General features: G+C 42.8%; 1 protein-coding gene across 4 annotated transcripts; it reads left to right on the top strand.

Moving 5' to 3' along the window:
- The first annotated feature begins 2,383 nt into the window (after positions 1 to 2,383).
- LOC103639615 (paramyosin) lies at positions 2,384 to 10,575 on the top strand. Of its 4 annotated transcripts, none has more exons than XM_035962775.1 (10): positions 2,694 to 3,153; positions 3,257 to 3,813; positions 4,001 to 4,198; positions 4,363 to 4,485; positions 4,706 to 4,743; positions 4,842 to 5,016; positions 5,737 to 8,925; positions 9,024 to 9,133; positions 9,598 to 9,842; positions 9,968 to 10,575. In XM_035962775.1, exons 2-9 carry the CDS (start codon positions 3,451 to 3,453, stop codon positions 9,791 to 9,793), a joined length of 4,392 nt encoding a protein of 1,463 aa, XP_035818668.1. In that variant the 5' UTR covers positions 2,694 to 3,153; positions 3,257 to 3,450; the 3' UTR covers positions 9,794 to 9,842; positions 9,968 to 10,575. The 4 variants fall into 4 exon arrangements, with proteins under 4 accessions (XP_008660572.1, XP_035818668.1, XP_020399610.1 ...); XM_020544021.2 differs by having other exon boundaries at positions 2,695 to 3,153; positions 3,257 to 3,502; XM_035962776.1 differs by having other exon boundaries at positions 2,695 to 3,153; positions 3,257 to 3,502; positions 4,363 to 4,592.
- The last annotated feature ends 3,218 nt before the right edge of the window (positions 10,576 to 13,793 follow it).

Raw genomic sequence — 13,793 nt, 5'->3', positions numbered from 1 at the left:
ACAGCTCAGAATGATTCGCTATTCTAGCGAAGGGAAGGTGTTTTTCGAACCTTCGGCTAAAGGCCTTCTTTCACTTCGCAGTCTAAATTTGTTGCAAAGGAACAATTTAATACTGCGAGGGGCTAACGTTGGGGGTCTTCATCTTCCGAAGGTCCTCAAAAACATAATTAACTATTTGCTTTCAGTATAAGCTATCACAGGGAGCTTCGTCTTCAGGATGGAAGTCTTTCCCTCATGATGAAGGCGTACGAGATGAAGATATGATCTAAGGATGATAAGAATAAACGCCGAAGCTATTGCCAGAGTGACAGCTTTGGCTCATGATGGTGATGAAGACTGATGATGGTGCTGACCGAAAGGGAAAAAGACTACTTAGTCCTTAATGATTTATGTTACGATCATAAGTAAATGTCAGGGAAATGTACTTTCACCCGGGCTGCGTCCGGTGACTATAAATATATGAACAGTAGCACCGTACTGTTCACGCTGATTTGTAATCTCTCTCGCATCAACACCTTCGAGCAAGCCGAAGGTATCAATGTGATACAAATTTTGTTGATGTTCATACATGTTTTAGATTGCAAATACAAATGAATTAATTGGATATACTTGCTATTCTCATCTCTTTGCATCCTTATTTATCTTTAAGATGATGAAGACATGTCCTTCATGACCTTCATCTGATGATCATTATGTCCATATGGAGATAATGCTTCGGAAGACGAAGGTCTTTTATACTTAACAATTGTGTTGCCTTGTTCTTGAATCACAACATTTGAGAACAAGTGACCAACAAGGCCCATCGTGGTCTTCCGTTGATGTGAATGGTCCTTGTTGTCCTTTGAAGAGTCGGGTGGTCGAACACAAACTCCTCCAACATCCTTCAAACTATACCTGCCACATTCATCGCACGCAGCACACACCGAGGGGTCAGAGAGCCATAATTGCATTAGCCATGTATAAGAATTCATGGGGTTTTGCATCTTGGCACTGAAGATTCTTATCAGGCTAATTTAGCTCAAAGCGACAAATGTTAGGGGCGACCTGGTTGGGGCTGCTTGAGGCGACCTGGGTTGGTCCCAACTTGGTCGGGGCGATTGAGCCAAGTCCAACCTAGTTGAGGTGGCTAGACCAGGGTTGCTATAGTTGGTGCAGACTTGGTGTGGGGAATTAGGATGACTAGGTCGGGCCCGACTAAGGTGTCTTTGGTCCGAATTGAGTTTTGTTGATGGCGCTCTTTATCTTTGAGCAATCTTTTGGGCCGTCTTGAGGTACCTCTGCTATAGGTACACAACATCGTGTTTTGTTTTAATTTAGAGTCTATAAAAAGTCGATGTGACATTGATGTGGTTGTAGGCTGACAGTAAAGGCTATGCACTAGAACGCTATGATGGATAAGGACTGATGACGATTGATAGTGTCGTTGATGGTATGGTCGATAAGTGACGTGACTGACACGATTGGATGTAGGCTTAGGCTAGCATGGTGGGATATGGTGTCAAAACGTATGAACAAAGTTGTTTTAAGGTTATTTGAATTAGTACAATGTTGCACGTTGTGATGGCACACAAATTATTCAATAAAATGTTAGTGTGCAACAATTACATGAAAGCGAACGACACATATATTATCATCGACCTCAATATCTCATAAATTATTTGTCAACAGTCAATCTCTACTACTATAAAACATTAATTTACACGTGCTTTAGTAGAACACTAAAGTTGGTTTCACAATCAGAATAGCATAACATGAAGTCCAACTTTTATGGTGGAGGATGGTACAAATCTACAAAAGAGAATTAAATGCAGGTACAATCTCAAGAAAAAAGTAGTTCGTGAAGAAGACATATGGTCTATCTGGTTTATCGGTTTGGTGTTTAGTTGTTTTGGTTTTAACAGTTCTCTAAAACCATTGCGTTAAGTACAATCTTGGTCAAGGTTAGCGTGGTAGTGGCCTGCTCAATCGGAGTAGTTAAAACCTGTGGAATTTTGTTGCTTTTGAGTAATGAAATTTGGTTAGTAGCTTTGCTAGATGTACTGAAGCATAGAAATGAGTCTGATGGACAATCTCAGTTGTCTTAGGGCTTGTTTGAAAACACTCAGTTTTTTTAAAATAGTTTATAAAAACTGAGGTAGTTCCGAGCATACTAATGTTTGTCACAGTTTATAGAAACTAGATTATTAGTTTCTTAAAAACCAAAAAATAGTCTCCATTAGCTAAAGATAGTTTATAAAAACTGAGCTGGTTCAAAATATTATTAACCAGGTTTTTTTTATAAACCAGCTTCTAAAAACTGGAGATATAATCTGGATTTTTAAAAAACTAGGTAACAGGCCTTAGTTCTGCTTACTTAACTTTCTGAACTATGTACGCTTGTTACGAGCTGAGCATTTCGGCTCAGAACATCAATTCTGCATGCAGACACCTTGACATCAATTCTCCAAGAAGTCGGTTATTGGAAGCAGACGAGAGGAGGGCGAGCGGAACAATGCCACTGCTCTTGCCAATCGAGGAGAAGTACCAGACAAGGGCGACATCGACGACAACGACGACGACGACACGCGAGATCGCCTCAGAAATCTCGCAACCACAAGGCAGCTGGCCTGCTGTTCTGACGACAGCCATTGCACGCACCAGCCAGAGAAGTTGAGGTTGCGCCTTCTCCTCTCGGGCTCGGGCTCGGTAGGTATATGCCTGCATTCCCATTCCCAACCAGGTCTGGTCTGGTCTGCTCCGGTCCGGTCTTCTCTCCCGACCCCGACCTGGCCTCCTCCCTCCCCTCTCCAGCAGAGCTCTCCCTCCCCCTCCCCCTGAGGTGAGGTGGCTGAAGTCGGGGGACATGGTTTCTTTCTCCGCTTCCTAAGATTCCTCTTCTTCCCCCCAACCCACCACCTACACCTTTTGCTGCGCCGCACCTGCACGGCCGCTCCATGCGCCGCCGTATCTCAGTCTCAGGTCAGCATCACCAACCGCAGTTCCACCTCCCGACCCCAGCCGCAATCTAGGAGGAGGGCCGCCGCTCTCCCCTCGGCCGCATCGCATGGTAACCACCACCAGCAGGGCAGGATGTTCAAGCTTCACCGCCACCGCTCCTCCGACCGCGTCGGCGAGCGCTTCGACTTCAGATTCTCCAACTTCCGCGCCGTCCAGGTTGGTTCCTTTCCTCTCTCTCTCTCTCTCTCTCTCTCTCTCTCTCTCTCTCTCTCTCTCTCTCTCTTACTCTCTTCCTGCTCTCCCTCCCTCCTTCCTTCAGGGACTAGCCGGCCGGCCAGCGGGGGAGGACAGACAGTACCAAAACCTCGCTTACCCGATCCGATACAAAAGAGAGGCCCTGCGATTACCACAAATTCTTCTCTCATATCTTATCTACTGGAGTAATCGCTTTGCTGCTTGCCTTTCATCTGCTGATTTGCTCTCTCCCGCTAGGCCAAGGCCGCTGCTGATGTGATGGCAGACACTCGTCATCCAACCTACATTCCTTCACCTTTGCTACATCAATGTAGGATCATGCTCGAGCTTACTGGAGTAGCTCGTATCGTACGAATTATTATTGTGCCTCCTTTCCTTGGTTACTCACGTCACGTCACGTGTGTGCCTACCTCAAAGCCACTCCCAAAAGGGAAGGCAAACGGGAAGCCGTGCTGCTTTGCTTGTACCAAACCAATCTCATATGCAAATCGCATTATTTGCTTCCTCTCCCAGTCCCCTCCCTCCCCTGGTGATTCAATGGCTACCTTTTGCCATTCAATCAGTTTACTTTCTCAGGGGGTCCAACTTTACTTTGTTTCACGAGTTGCCTGCCGTTCATGTGTGCGTGTACCCCGGAAAAAGAATCGTCCTTCCTCTTCATTTTTAAAGTAGAATATGCCAGTGGAATTTTGTTTGACTTCTCATTCATTTCATATGCGCCTTTCCTGCAGTTTATCTTATTCCATGTGCTACATGACATGTATCCCCTCCATTTTCGTGTCTCATGGATTGGTTTCATTTTTTACAGGTCCCCGCCATTTCAGACAGGCTCTTCCTTTCCATAGTCTCCGTAGACAATGGAAAAACAATTGCAAAGTCCACTAAAGTAGCTTCTCGTAGTGGAATATGCCAGTGGCCCGACACCATCTTGGAACCCATATGGTTCTCCAAGGACCAAGTCTCCAAAGAATTTCAAGAGTGCCAGTACAGGATTATTGTTTCCCTGGTATGTACCATGATGCATATTTTCCTACCTTACCTGTTCTTGGATGTCTAGTTCCTGCTTCAATCTCGATGCCTATTACCTTAGGCTATTTACTCTGTCTTATTCCTGTCGCATGGCTATGCAATTTTTGGGTCACTAACAACTGCTCTCATGTAATGTTCCAGGGATCGGCAAAATCTGGCATTCTTGGGGAGATTCTTCTAAATCTCTCTAATTTTCTGAATTTGGCCGATCCAACCGCTATCTCTTTGCCACTGAAGAGATGCAACTCTGGAACAGTTTTGCAGGTGCGTTTCGCTACACCTCCTTGTTTCCAATGGCCACTTGGGCATTGCTTACATGATTTGGTAGCCAAAAATATGCTGGTATTACATTCCAATCATAGCTGCCAACAGTTACGTAGGTCCCTATTTCATGCTTGTACTTTTTGGTAGCGTGCCTGATGGGGCACCCCTACTGCTACTTAAGTACTTATGTTGACGTTCATATTTTTTCCCTCATACACAGCTTAAGGTTCAATGTCTTGGCACAAAATCTAAGCTGAGGTAACTAGACTGAAGCCTCCATACTTCATTCTTGCCAAGTTCTGTTCAGTCTTCGCTTCCCTCAAATCCTGAATTTTGATTCTTCCATTTCTATGTAGTGGTGTCAGATCATTGAGGGACATGGCTCCTCGTCTTGATGACCGTAGTCCAACGCCAACCAATGACGAGCTGGACAACAGGTCAGATTGCTCTGATGGTATGTTCAACAAGGGTGTTCATTCTTCATCTGAAAATCATCTGGGTGGAACTTATCAAGATGAATCTGGAAACATGGTATGCTACTGTTTAAAACAATTTACTCTGTCCCAAACATTTCCCGTTCCATCTTGATTTGTTGTTGGACTGTCTATGATGTCTTGATTGCATAATAATAGCATAGAACTTAGTTACCGATGCTGTGAATTCAACTTTGTAGATATTTCAATGTTAGACCCTGGAAGGGATTGAAAGAACCTGGCGATGGATATTTTTCTGCAAGCTGATAGAAAATCCTTTGTCTTTACTTGTCAAGCAGAAGTCTTTAATTTTTCAGTTATTGTGGGGTCTACTATCTTGCATAAAATCTATGACAAGCTCTACCCCCCGACTCGATGACCTATTCATAAATCTAAAAATCACATGTAAACTTCACTACTAATCAGCATGCCGCAAAAGTCATACCGTAAACCACAGAGTACAATTATACACAAATGATCTCATCCTTCACAAAGGTTTCTCTCTTACACATGACCTGCATGTATGCTTAAATCCACAAGATACTCCCAATGTGGAAGCTGGTGAACCTACTGTCATTATCACCACAAGGAAAAGCTTTTTAGATAGTTAAGATATATTTTTTTGGCATGGGAACACTTGGAAGCTCCTCGCATTTGCATATAGTTTTCTGTATGGACTGCAATTCCACCATCAGCAAGGGAAATATTTTGGTTACATGTCATGCTCTATCAGAGTATTATGTGTCCATGCTAATTATGTGCCCCCTTTTCTTTGCAGGAAACAGGTTTCTCAGCATCAGGGTCCCATCGGAGTTCTAATTCTGGAGATAGTACTGCAGATAGAACAAACTTCTCTCCTAGAGTCAACTCTAATGGAGGGCTTTTTGTGGGAAGGCAGGATTCTGCTAGTTCCTATGCTAGTTATGTTAGTGCCGGCGGTGGTGATGATGGGCTTAGATCCAACAATTCATCTTTTAGTTCTCGGACTTCAGGCCCAAATTTGCTGCAAGGGAGTACTCCAAAAACATTTTCGAATGACCTTTCTCAGTTATCTATGGGGGCGTCTGACTCATCCAAAGATTTTCTTGAAGCTGCTGAAGAAACAATTGAGGAGCTCCGTGACGAGGCAAAAATGTGGGAACGCCACTCTCGCAAGTTGAAGGCTGATCTAGAGATGCTGAAAAAGGAGTGTTCTGAAAAATCAAAGCAACATGCTGAACTAGCAGTTGAGCTGTCTGCTGCACAAGCTGAACGGGATTCATATAGGCATGAAATAGAAGAATTAAAGTCATCCTTACAAGATGTAAACACACGACAGACAATTACAGGAACACCTAAACGTTCAGACTGGATAGACCTGCAGAAGGAACTTGAAGGTGAGGTGAAGTTTCTTAAAGAATCGAATACAGACTTAACCATACAACTAAACAGGACTCAAGAGTCAAATATAGAGCTTCTTTCTATTCTTCAGGAACTGGAGGAAACCATTGAAGAACAGAGAGTTGAAATATCTAAGATTTCAAAGGTCAAGCAGACTGCTTATCCTGAGAATGGGCTGTTAGTAAAAAAAGACAGAGAGTGGGCTAAGAAACTGTCAATGAAAGAGGATGAAATCACAATTCCGAGGGAGAAATCGGATCGTGCTCTCAACATTGGAAATGCAGATGGTGCAGCTTCCAATGCCATTTATCTTGATTTGGAGAAAGAAAATGAAATTTTAAGGGCTAAAATACAAGAGCTTGAGAAGGACTGCTCTGAACTAACAGATGAAAATTTGGAGCTTATATATAAGCTGAAAGAAAATGGTCTGACAAAAGGTCAGGTTCCTCATATTGCAAACAACAATGAGCTGCAATTCAAAAAGCTTACATCCCGGATTCATCAACTGGAGGAGGATCTTAGGAATAAGGAAATGTTAAGAGATGACAGTTTTTCTGAGTCATCAATGTCTAATGCAGATGAGATACAGAGAAAATGTGCTGACCTTGAGCTGAAGGTGCTAAATTTTAGGTCTCAAACCTGTGAGCTAGAAGAAAAGTTCCGAAAATGCCAAGAGGAGCTGGAACAAAGAAATCTTGAGTTATCTGCGCTGAGAAGAAAGATAAATGGTTTACATTCTAATGAACTGGAAGTTTGTGAATCTGGTGCGACATGGAAGTACCAAGCTAGAATAGCAGATCTAGAGGATACTGAACCTGAGACAGATACACTTAAGGCTAGGTTTGAACTGCAGCTACAGGAAAATGATGACCTTCGTCGTTCCAAGGTTGAGATGCAGAATTTTATTTCTGAGTTTCAGGCAGAGAAGAGTCAGCTTGAGGAACGCCTGTCCGCGTCGCTTAAAGAAAGCAGCATCACATCTAAATGTCTGGATGAAGTGCGGAAAGATATCCTTGTGCTTTCCAGCAGTATAGATTCCCATGTTTCAACCAATAAACTTCTTGAGAGGAACTTAGTTGAGCTAGAGAGCTGCAAAGCTGAACTAGAGTTGCATGTATCGGAGCTGGAACAGGAAAACATCGAGTTGTCAGAACGGATATCTGGACTTGAAACACAACTGACTTACGTGACAAATGAAAAGGAGTCAAGCGAGCTGCAGTTGCATGACTCCAGATCTCTCATCATCAATCTCAAAGATAAAGTAGAGTGTCAGCAATCAGAGATGGAAACTCAAAGGCTCCAGTTTAAGCAGAAACAACAAGAATCTCAAAGAAGATTGTGCGAAGCACAAGATGATTCTGAAGTTCTGAGAAGATCTAATTGTAAACTACAATCTACGGTTGAGAGTCTTATTGAAGAGTGCAGTTCTCTTCAGAATCTAATTGCTGATCTGAAAAGGCAGAAGTTGGAATTACATGGTCATCTTACGCAAAAAGAGCAGGAATTGGATGAGTCGAAAAAAAAGAACTTTGAGTTTAGCAAAACAGTGGAGTTCCTTGAGGCAAAACTTTTGTCACTACAGAAGGACATTTCTTCTAAAGAACAATCTTTATTGTCAGAATTGGAGAATATTTTCCAGGAGCACATGGAACAAGAAGAAAGAATTAATCGCGCACATTTCATGCTCAATAAGATCGAGAAAGAAAAGACTCTTGAAGTAGAGAATCTTGAAAGGGAGGTCGTCAGCCTCGCTGCACAGGTCTCCTCCACACACGAGGAGCGAGAAAGTGCCACTCTGAATGCTATTCAAGAGGTATCTGTCCTGCGAGCAGACAATGCTAAACTTGAGGCTAATCTCCAAGATGTTAGTGAACAGCTGAGATGTTACGAGTCTCAATTGGAAGACCTTCGTAAGGAGTCTAAAAGTAAAATTAAAGGATTGGTTGATTCCCTTAATGCCTCCAAACAAAGCGAGGAAATGTTGACATCAGATGCTGAACATATGAAAAAGTTGATGGAAGCTGCTAAATCCAATGAAGATGCACTAAGGAAGACTTCTAACGAACTAGAACTGAAGCTTAAATCCAGTGATTATGTGAAACAACAAATGCTGGAAGAAATATCTGGCCTGAAACTTCAGGTTCAGAAAATAATGAATCTTCAAGATGAGGTTTCCAAACTTCAGAGTTCTCTTGATGAGGCCAAGTTCGAAAAAGGGAAACTTGAGGAGTTTGTGCGCTCGGTGACTGAGGAATGTCAAGAACTAAAAGCACAGAAGGCTATGCTAACAGATAAAGTTTCTTATATGCAGGAGACCTTGAGAAATGGTGAAGAAGAAAACCGAAACAGAATAGCTATGCATGCAAAGCTCATGAGGTTGGAGAGTGATCTAACAGCATTAGAAGCATCACATGTACATGAAGCAGAATTAAAGAACGAACTCAGTAGGATCAAGAGATCAAACAGTGAGTATCAGAGGAAGATACAATCTCTCGGGCAGGAAAATGAGGATCTCACTAGGCGAGTTCAAATTATGGAAAAGGGTTTTGAGCGAATGTCCCACGCTAAAGAGAACCTTGGAAAGCAGGTTAGCATTTGAAGTAAAGAACTTGCTATGATGATCGAACAATCCCTCCTTATTGATGCTTCTAACTGCTTTTGCCTTGTATTTCCTTGTGCTTGTAGGAGATTGGAGGAGATAACCAGGAAGCCATCCAGTCAACAATTCAGTTACTGGAAATTAAGCTTGCAGAGGCATTGGAGGAAAATAAGATATACAGAGCTCAACAGAAGAGGTACCCCTACCATCACAAACATAAAGTCCTGTGAGATGATGTACATAGAATGATAGGACTGATGTATGTAGCTGTTCTGTTTTGTTTTTGTTATGACTAAAGAGTTAGGCATTAGCTATTTAGTTTAGAGGACAAGAATCACAAGCAAAGCATTGGGAAGTACTTATGCCTTTTCTATACAGAATTTTCATTTAATCTTTAATTGAAAAACTGAAGTTTGGCAATCCTGCAAGGAAATCACGCTCTGGGCTCTGGGGGATGCTAGTGGTCTTATAGAGTAAATATGTTTGATCTCATCAATCAGTAGGTAGTGGGCCAGTGAAGGGACAAGTTTTTTTTCTCTTCGCAATCATATATACTACTAATTTAGGATGCGAACTTGTAGAACAGAGTCCACAAGAGTTAGTCCTATGTAATCGTTGGTTCTCCATGAGAATATAATTTTTTTTTTGGTTTCTGGACAGTTCGATGTCTGAGGGGCAACCTGCTGGTGGAGATGGCAAGGAGGGCAATACCGACAGGATTTTGCAGTTGGAAGGAGAGCTGAGAGATATGAAGGAACGATTACTCAACATGAGCTTGCAGTACGCAGAGGTAGAGGCTCAGAGGGAACGGTTAGTGATGGAGCTTAAAGCTATCAAGAAAGGCAGGTGGTTTTAGCAGGATGCGGAGTTGTTGCCTGACATAAAACATGAGGCTGACACCACAGGTACCATTTCTTGTGAGTCTGGATTCAAACTTTCTATCAAAAGGATCCCACCATCTGTTTCGTTGACACCTCTTTTTGCCCAACCAAATATTTAAAACTTAATTTCTGGCTGTACAAAACTACAGGTGGGCATCATCAAGCCGTGCTATGCTCCAGCACCAGTGAGACTAAGAGCAAGCAAGTGCAAGTGCAGAGTCAGACAGTGATATAGCCTGGACGTGCTAACTGGTGCTGGAGCATGTGTCTCTCACTGAAGCTCCGTATGATGCGGTACCCAGCCCTTGTTTAACTGGACGTGCTAACTTGCGTTGTCCCCTAGAGTCATGATCCCGTTCTTATTGGTATTTATTTTTAATGGTATATAATTAATATATACACCAGTATGTATTGAGTTTGACTGGAGAGTGATGGTCAGTTGTTGATACCATCCGATCCCTCTGTTTTACATGATTGATTACGTTGGAAAGAGTCAACCCATTAAGGGCTAGTTTGAAAGCCACAAAACCGGAGGGGTTGGAGGGGCTAAAATCCCCTCTTTATTCAATTTTAAATAAAAAGTGGATTTTAGCCCCTATAATCACCTCTGTTTTTTTGGACTCCCAAACTAGCCCTAATAATAGTCGATAAATGTAGTTACTCCGTCCTTTATTTTGTTGTAGTTAATAATATTGCTGTAGTTTGGGTGTAGAATAATTACATATAATAATGTGATGGAGGGAGCCTCATTTGTTCATATGACCGAACAGGCTTATATATTTAGATAGATGACGTCTGAGCAGAGTTTATATATTTAGATGATGTCTGAGCTAGCAAATGAGGTCAGCCCTAGCTGTCCAATCAGACTAGTTCATCTTAGAATGCAATGCTTGATCTTTTGATTTTAACAAATATATAGCAATGTTTAGTATATTCATCTAAAAATCATGAATCATGAAACATCCTAGCCACCTTTAGTTATTTTTTTTATTCATCTCGCATAAATCAAAATGAACTAGTTCTAATTGTGTCAAGTTTTTCACCTATGCAGGCTTATACCCCCCAACTCAGTCTATTGAGCTCTATTGCCTATTTCAACTATTAGAGGATCTGTATGAGTGAGGAAGAGTCTTTACCTGGTGAGGAACTCAATAGCTAATAATCTTGTAATTAATGGCCTCATTAGCGCATTACGAGTAACTTGTCTGCATCCACTCCACCACCCTACCCTCATTAGACTTGATTAGGTCAAGTGAGAGTTAGTGTTTGTTACTCTTGGTAGTTGGCATCATCTAGATGGCTAGGCGGTGATTGGGGATACGGTGATCGCCCAAAGTCCAAAGATCTTGTGAGTGACCTAACTCGAGCTTGTATATGGTTGCAAGCGGTTCACTGTGCCGGAGCAACGACAACCCATATGGAGCACTTGGTCTTTGCTCAAACTAAGGGGGAATGGGTGCTCCAACGAGGATTCGTGGGGAGTGCGGACTCTCCGAGATCTCAATAAAACATTAAGGAGTATTCTAATCTTTACTATACATGTTTGCTTTTAAAAACTCAATTCAAGTATTTACATCCTAAAATTACCATGGTGGTATAGGATTGAAATTAGGGTGCAAAACTTTTTATCACATCATTAGGCATTTGGGGTGAAAGTTTAGGCATGTGTTTAGGATTCAATTTGCACAAGTAAAATTAGAGAAGTCAAATTCACACTCTCTTGGATATCTTGATCCTTTAAATTGGTATCAAAGCCTTGTGCTCGTTAATTAGGCTTTACTGCCTCCTAGCTTTGAGTGTATTGATTTTCCATATTGGAAAAAAACTAAATGGAAGTTTAACTTGAGGCTTTGGATATAGGAGTTTTTAGAGCTATCAATCAAAGGGATTCCAAAACATAAGTATCCTATCAAATTAATTGGTGGTGAAATTCAGTAAGAAAAGTGAAATGTTAAGGCCAAAAATAGTCTATTTAGAGGTCTTTGCAGGAATATTTTTAACATAATACATGATAAGGATGATCATGCTATTTGGTCAGATATATGTGCACTTCATGAGGAACCAAGAACGAATGCGAGGAGCTTTATCACTTAGTGACCAACTTCGGTCACCTAGACAAACCAGAGTTCGTGGGAATGGGAATAAGAGCCACTCACAAGCGGTGACCGGAGTTGTAATAATATCCAATAGCTATTCATAATCCCACAAACTATGGATCATCTAGGTGACGACGAATACCAGTCTTTTTTTTGTTTTTTTACCCTTCTTCGAAGATTTTCACAACTATGTCATTTCTAGTTTGAATTCAGGAAATAGATCCTTATCTCGGCGCTATCACTATTGATATCGAGGTTACACGTCTCGATGCCAATATAAATGACGCCAAGTTCTCATTCCTCTGCGTTGAGTTGGCGCTTATGTGGTAGGTGGGTCGACGCCGCGAACATTGGCGTTGACCCCCCATTTTTTGCTCGTCATTTTTTGCCCAACAAGCCGATCGAGTTGTCCCCCGCGCCCATCCAGCCAGTCGATCGAGCCGCTCTCCGCGCAAGAGTCGAACCCCCCTCGCCTAAAATAACTTAATATCTCTAAATGATTCAATGTACCATTAAGGGCCCCTTTGGCAGGGCTCTGGCTTCTCCAAAAACGGCTTTGGCTCTGACTCACGAGGTGAAGCCACTTCTTTAGATGAGCCAAAGCCATTCTGAAAAATCATTTGGCAAAACGGCTTATAGGTTGTTTTTCATAAAGACCCTGTACTGGTCGATCTCTCCTGTACGTGGCTAGGGATTGAGGGCAGGACCAAAAAATAATAATTTGGACTGGTGGGAGGGCTATTGTGCAAAAATGACGTGAGCTGAAGCCGGGTGAGCCACTTTTTTTGGCTCATGCCCTCTAGTTCATTTTGGAAAAGCACTTCACTGGTGAAGCCATTTGAAAAAGAGGTGTTTGGCACAACTTTTGCATGAGCCAGAGCCGAAGCTGAAAAATAAGCCCTACCAAAGGGGCCCTAAATGACTTAAATATTACTTAGACTTTAGAATGACTTAAAGTTACCTCATATGATTTAAATATTGTCTGGACGCTAGAATGACTTAATATTTTGTAAAATGACTGAACCAATAATATAAGAAATGTCTGAGAAAAAAATGCCTGAAACAATAATAACTTAATGTTTACTAAAAATGACTTAATATTTATGTCACCTAAACTTTAGAATGAGTTAAAGTTATCTAGAGTGACTTAAATGTTGTCGGAACGCTAAAATGACTTAATATTTTTTGGAATGTCAATAACATAGAAATCTCTGAGAAAACATGAAAATGGCTGAAAACAATAGTAATTTGATGTTTACTAGAAAAATGACTTAATATTTATTAGAATGACTTAATGTTGATTGGAATCTCTACAACTATTAAGAGCATAGTGTAGACCACTTTCGTGGCTCCGCCTCCCCCCGCGGCATGCTCGCGCCCGTCCCCGCGAATGTCGCCCCAGCACCCACCCCGCGATGCAATCCCCAAGCCATCAGCGCTCCCTCCGCCGAGCAGGAGAATCCCCTCCACCGCCATCAGCGCTCGCCCGCGTAGATCCCGCTCTCAGCGCTCGCCCGCCATCCGCTCTCCATGCTTAGGGTCCGCCATCCGCGAGGCCGGAGGGGACCCTTTCGTGGCTGTCGGTATCCTGTCCTCCACGCAGGACACGCACCCGCCGCAGCCCCCGCCGCCACCGGATCTCTCGCCAAGGATTGGCTGGTGCAGGAGGCCACTTCCAGATCCCGTCATCCGCCGCCATCAACGCCCTCCTCATAGATCCCGTCATCCGCTGCGAATCTCCGTTCAGCTCCCCCTCGCGCTTACGTCGTCGCCGTGAACCGCTCGCTGGCGCTGACCTCCCAAGCGCGGCACGGTGGTGCGGGTGCCGTTCAAGGTCTCCATCCCGCTGGGCAGGGTCAAGACAGCCACGCCGGGTGGG

Source organism: Zea mays, chromosome 9 (assembly GCF_902167145.1).
Source record: "Zea mays cultivar B73 chromosome 9, Zm-B73-REFERENCE-NAM-5.0, whole genome shotgun sequence".
Lineage (NCBI taxonomy): Eukaryota > Viridiplantae > Streptophyta > Magnoliopsida > Poales > Poaceae > Zea > Zea mays.
Note: the sequence above shows the minus strand (reverse complement) of the source record. Positions and strands in the feature narration are given on the sequence as shown.

Bases quoted from the DNA above. Each gene is read 5' to 3' on its own strand.
- LOC103639615 (XM_035962775.1), top strand. From the start codon at position 3,451: ATGGCAGACACTCGTCATCCAACCTACATTCCTTCACCTTTGCTACAT. The intron at 4,744-4,841 runs GTAACTAGACTG...ATTTCTATGTAG, and splicing joins GGCACAAAATCTAAGCTGAG to TGGTGTCAGATCATTGAGGG. The intron at 8,926-9,023 runs GTTAGCATTTGA...TTGTGCTTGTAG, and splicing joins AAGAGAACCTTGGAAAGCAG to GAGATTGGAGGAGATAACCA.